The 6,372-nt window shown below is 34.9% G+C and overlaps 1 protein-coding gene across 4 annotated transcripts in view; it reads left to right on the top strand.

Moving 5' to 3' along the window:
* The window catches only part of LOC106883030 (unconventional myosin-XVIIIa), a 237,634-nt gene that overhangs the window by 89,258 nt on the left and 142,004 nt on the right, over positions 1-6,372 (top strand). For 3 of the 4 annotated variants that reach the window (XM_052976955.1, XM_014933888.2, XM_052976957.1), the window contains 2 exons: positions 2,654-3,174; positions 5,457-5,483. In XM_052976955.1, the coding sequence (XP_052832915.1) occupies positions 2,654-3,174; positions 5,457-5,483 (548 nt within the window). The remainder of the gene's footprint in view (positions 1-2,653; positions 3,175-5,456; positions 5,484-6,372) is intronic. The other variant, XM_052976956.1, reaches the window with a different exon arrangement.

The following is a 6,372-nucleotide window of genomic DNA, read 5'->3' as shown; positions in this document are numbered from 1 at the left end:
GGTCATAGGATCACGGTTTCGATTCCCAGACCGGGCATTGTGAGTGTTTATTGAGTGAAAACACCTAAAGCTCCACGAGGCTCCAGCAGGGGATGGTGGCGAACCCTGCTGTACTCTTTCACCACAACTTTCACTCTATTGCATGACAACTGATGTTGGTGTGTTTACATCCCTATGACTTTGCAGTTCAGCAAAAGATGTTGATAGAATAAGTACTAGGCTTTCAAAAAATAAATCCTGGGGTTGATTTCTTTCACTAAAACACCCTTTAAGGTGGTGCTCCAGCATGGCTGCAGTCAAATGACTGAAACAAGTAAAAAAATAACTGAAATGTCTGTTTATTGATGCGCTGGATGAGGAGTAACCTAGGGCTAAACAATGATAAGGAAGGCCATATTGCTGTAGTCTTAGATACATACACTGCCTGAGTGAAAGATGAAGTGCTCAAGGCTTATTGTTGGTTATAGGGTCTGCTGCATCTGGACTAATTTGGGGCTAAAAACAAAAACAGGAATATCAATAACAAAGAAAGATATATTAACTAATGTAGTCCTAGACATATTTTCTGGATAAAAGACAGAATGGTCATGGCTTAATTATGATTATGGGTCTGCTGGATCAGTGCCAAACTATGACTAAAGATCAACAAGGATAATCAAAGTAAATATTTTCATGATAAATTAACGAGAGGGGAAAAAGAGTGAACTAGTAAGATTATCCAGATTATCTTTTGTAGGTCAGTGCCTGGAGAGGGGGAAAATTGGAGGTAGAAGTTAATCACATTAGAGTTGGGGGGTCTATCTGGTTGATGTGTGGTCATGTTCTTAGACCAGGTAGTAAGTTATATAAGGAGAACTAGGCCAAACAATCTTTCTAGCACAAATATGCCTATTGAAAAATAATTTATTCAACCTGTTTATATTGATCTTTGAAAAACAATTGAGATATATTTGATTTATTATCTAGCTTTGTGTTTTTCTCTGGCATTTGTTTTGTTTTCATGGCTTTTTGATGTTTTGTTTGTATAAAATACATCTATGTTAAACTATGAAAGGCTTTTTAGATTGGAATGTTTGGATTTTCTATGTTCTTTTCAGTGACATCTAAAGACAGCTGATTACAATGAACTTTTTTTTTTTTTTTTTAACCCATCCTTCCATCCCTACTTCTCTCCCCTGCTTTTGCCCCGAAACAATGGCATGTTTGTTCACTTTTTTTTTATCAGTACCACGTGAGAGTTATTTTTACCTTGACCTACCACTGAGGAATCTATGATCTTCATTTATTAGCTTCACATGATGCTAGTGATGTTGATGCTAAAAACTAATTCACAAAAAAAAACCAAAAAAAAAAAACCTGAATGTTTTATTTCAACATAGTTCTTTCTGAACATAATTAAAGTTTAGAATGAACATGTTGTGGTTTTTCACTCATTAATTTTAAAAAACAGAAATTACATTTTTTTTTTTTTACTATTGTAAACAAGAAAGGCACATATTTCAATTTTTCTTTTTCTATTTTTTGTTGTTTCATTTTTGTTTTTTACAGCTAGCTGGAACATATATATTCATAAAGTTTTGCTTAACAAAACATCTTTGCTTGTGGAGTTTTTCATTCAACTGTTGCTAGGAAGGGATATCTCTTTTAGTACATTTCCTCTAACCACTTTAATGATGGCCTCCTGTGAAAATCTGTCAAATTGCGCCATTTGGTTTGCTATCTTCTCGAGGGACCTCTATGTTGTTGTCAACAAGGACCAATGTTTACTTCAGTTCTTGCTAACTTAACATCATGATTTTGACACCTCTCTGCAAGAGAATTAACACCTCAGTGCAGTGAACCAATGGGAGAGCTTCTATGTGGTTACTCAATCTGCTAGAAATAGCAACCAAATCTCACTTATCACACTCTACTTCCTTGAAAGAGGGTCTGCTGTACTTATAGAATGTGGATCCAAGTACAGATTGCTTGAAAAACAAAAACATGGTCATGGCTGGACTGCCTTTGATCATTTATTTACTCAATCAAGGCTAATGTAGTGCTAGTCAACAACTTGAGTAAGGGTTTCTAAACAATATTGATGTGTCTAATCAATACTTGTATTTGTAATAATATTGCTATCTCTAATCAGTGTTGATGTTTGCAATCATTATTGGTATCAATAATCAGTATTGGTATCATTGATTGGTATATCTAATCAATATTAGTATACCTAATCAATATTGGTACTTATGGATAGTTTTGCACTTATTTCTCTCTCCAGCTGATTTGATAATGTTTGTTTCACTTTGGTAAACAGTTAGTGAAAAAGAATTACAGTGCAGGACAAGGCAAATTATATATCTTGCTGTAATATATAGAATGAGGTGGGGGGGTGTCTGAATTGTCACATGATGTATTTGCAGATGGCTGCTGCTTTCTGTGTCATCTTTTCATATTGTACTATGTAGTTTAATATTTCATTGTTCTCAGAGGTAATAAAATATTTGTTCATCTTGGGGAATATTTTGGAATATAGCATGACTAGTGAATCCTAATAAATTTCAGAATTTATTATTTGCAAAGAACACAACCAATATGGAGATGTTTTAAACACTGTAAAAAAAATAGAGAGAGAATTAACTGAGTTTTGTATTTTCTTATTTTATCATAGACCACCCAAAAATGACCTCACCAGAAGAAACAACTGGACCCCTTCCTTTGAGCCCAGCTGAAAAGACATTTGGTTTTGATCTTCACTTACCTTCCATAATTCCTCCACGGCCTGGACGTATCCGAACTCTAAACCTGCGGCGCCAACCTGGAGGTGATTTTGGTTTCTCTCTTCGCAAAGGAGTTATCATGCAACGAACTAACACCGATTGTTTTGGTTCAAAGCAAACTGTGATCTTTGCAGAACCTGGAACGGGACCAAAAGCTACTGAGACCGGTTTACTGCCTGGAGACCGACTGATTGAAGTTAATGATAAAAATGTGGAGAAGGCCAAGAGAGAGGAAATAATTGAATTGATTCGTACATCTTCAGACACTGTTGTATTGAAGGTTCAACCAGTTCCAGAACTTTTGGAACTTAGTGTTCGTACTGCTGCTGATGGAGTTAAAATTGAAGTCCAAGATGATGTTGTGAAAGGTGGTACTCTTAAAAGGAGTGGCAGCGTCCGTTACAAGAAAACGGTAAGTTTTCTTTTATTTATGTTTACTTTCAGTTTAATCCACTGTGTTTTATAAAGCTTTTCTTTTTCCTTTTTGCTATGGAGTTAGGAGCCTTGCCCATGAGTTTAGCAGTCTCTCAGAGACCAGTGAAATTGATGTGAGCTTGAACATCTAATGTTAATCCTTCATATCAAACATCTGTCCCTTTTCAAGGCTGCAATGTTGACCAAATAGGCATGAGTATCAATATGAGAAGGTCTCTTTTATCTTAAAAAAGAAAAGCTCCAAATTTGTTTCTTTTCATCTTGACTGAATAATTTTTGAGTCCCTTAATTTCCATTTTTTAAAGTTCTGTCATAGAATCTTCTAGTCTAAGTTGAAACATGGGGGACAACATTCTCAAGGCTGGGATTGGAATGGAGTTAATAGGTGACAGTGTTTCCTAATGTTGAAAAATACAATTAGATATGTACATTGGCAAACATCCAGACAGACAAACAGACTTATCTAAAATTGATATTAGAAATGTATTTAATAAAAATTGCGAAGATTTCTAGTCAAACTTTCTGGCCATCTGTCTTTCTCTGTTCATCTTCCTATCTTTCTGCCTATTTTTCTGTCTCCTCAATAATTAGATAATTTTTATTTGATGAATTTAAAGTTTTATGCATGTGCATCTTGTCTCTCCCCTGTTGCCTCTTTTGTGCTCATTGCCTTCTTAACATGTATGCACATACGTATACATGCATGCACATATATGCCGACAATACAAACATGCAGTGCAAACAAATATACGTTTATATTCATATACTTACACGCATCTACAAACAACAAAGAAAGATATATACACATGCATGCATACATATATATGTGTGTATACACATGCATCAAAAATAAAATAAAGAACATCTATGGACAATAAATGAGAAATCTACAGCTCTTATTTCCAGGGTATAGAGTTACATTTGTTCCAGGCATGGCTCTCTGGTAAGAGTTTTGCTTCCCATCCACATAGTCTCAAGTTCAATCCACTGTGTGGCACCTTGGGAAAGTGTCTTTTATTATCATCATCAGCTGACCAAACTTGTGAGTGGATTTAGTAGATGGAAACTGAAAGAAGTCCATTGTGTATTTGTGTTTGTGTTTGTAATCCGCCACTGCTTTGCAACTGGTGTTGGTTTGTTCACATCCGTTAATCTAGCCGTTCAGCAACAGAGATTGATAGAATAAGTGCCAGACTTTAGAAAAAGTACTGGGGTCACCTCCAAGGCCGTATCCTTGTATGGCTGCAGTCCAGTGATGAGACAAATATGGATAAAAGAAATTCACAGATGCACTTGGCTGTGCAACAAGAGATCTGCATAAAAACCTAGAAGTGCTTAGGTTTTCCCATCCACAAAAAAGCAGACTGATTCACATTCTCCAAATACATTTGAGTAGCGGTACAACGAAAATTTGTAAAACATTTCAGGGCTTTCCATTTGAGGTCCCTGAGTGAACATATGCAGACAATCACATATACATATAGAATACACATACACACAGACATAAACAGTAGCAGAGCATGTTCACATGTATTCTAATGTAATATGCTCTCTCTCTCTCTCTCTCTCTTACACGCGCACACACACACACACACACACACACCAATTCAGATAACCACAAACCATGCAAGAACTCTCTTGATATAAGCATAGTCAGCTTTGCCGTTTTGCTGGTAACTAACTTGAATTCTGCAATGAAAAATTCCAATCTCAAAGAACCATGCATACATCATCATCATCATCATCATCATCATCATCATCATCATCATCATCATCATCGTCGTCGTCATTTAACGTCCGCTTTCCATGCTAGCATGGGTTGGATGATTTGACTGAGGACTGGTGGACCAGGAGGCGACACCAGGCTCCAATCTGATTTGGCAGAGTTTCTACAGCTGGATGCCCTTCCTAACGCCAACCACACACACATATAAAGGAATTAATAATGCAAAGTGTTTTTGTTCGCTACACCTATATAGATATACGTAGCCGTTGGTCTTGCTGTTAGTTCATATTTGGTATCTTTGAATGACTTAAATACATATACACACATACACAATTTAAATAAATATCATACAGAAGGGACAAGAAGCTATTTTATGCTGTTACTGTTATTGTTGTCTTTTAAAATTAATTAATCCTCAAATATTTCTGTAAATTAAAGATTTAAAAAAAAAAAAATTTTATATACATAAACATAAACATGTAAAAAAAAAAAGTTTTTGTTTGTTATTTAAAAAAAAATTATAACTTTTTCAGTTCTCTGAACAATATGATGAGATTTTGGTAAGTTTTGCTCACAGACCCCAGACAAACATTACCCAGCACTTCTCTTTGCTCTCTCCCTTCCTTTTTTATTTTATCACTGAACATTATTTGTAGAAACCAACCTGCACTAGTTGTTTTAGACATTACCCACATTTTGGTTTATTAGTTTTCAGGTTTTACCAAATACTTTTCCGGATTTATTTTATTCATTTATTTATATATTTGTCTTTTGGTGTAATCTTTACTGTCTTGAGGAAAAAAATTGTTTCAACTTTTCTGTTGTCATCAGCTAGTAGCCTGTGTGCTGGTGTTTGGTAATAATGATGGAAACCCATCTTGTATTCTTGTTGTAACTGCATGTCTGTGGAGACATTGAAGATAGAGGAAGCAAAATTATTAAAATTAAAATTTTTCTGTTGTGTATTTGTGAACAATAGTGTTGTTTTTGTACAAAATTAAATGGACGCTTGTCTCTGTTGATTTGTTGCATTTTTGATGGTAAGAGCACCAAGGGAATGACATGTATTTTTGAAACATTGGAGGAATAAATAATGCAAAGTGTTTTTGTTCACTACACCTATTTACCAGCAAGTTTCTTACCAACATGTTTATCTTTTCACCAATATGCTCACGCACATACACACACACACATGTAGCCCATAGTATACGCACATGTCTATGTATATGTATGTTTGTGTGTATGTGTGTGTGTATGAATGGATACATATATGTATGTATACATATATACATACACACAAACATATAAAGTGTAATAGCTTGTCCTGTACTTTTCCAGATTTATAATCTTAAGAATATTATTTCTCTTGCTTGCATTTTTCCATGTAATAGATATATAGATAGATACAGATATATAGATGTAGATATATATACAGATATATGCATATAT

The sequence above is a fragment of the Octopus bimaculoides genome, chromosome 26, assembly GCF_001194135.2.
Source record: "Octopus bimaculoides isolate UCB-OBI-ISO-001 chromosome 26, ASM119413v2, whole genome shotgun sequence".
Taxonomy (NCBI): Eukaryota; Metazoa; Mollusca; class Cephalopoda; order Octopoda; family Octopodidae; genus Octopus; species Octopus bimaculoides.
Note: the sequence above shows the minus strand (reverse complement) of the source record. Positions and strands in the feature narration are given on the sequence as shown.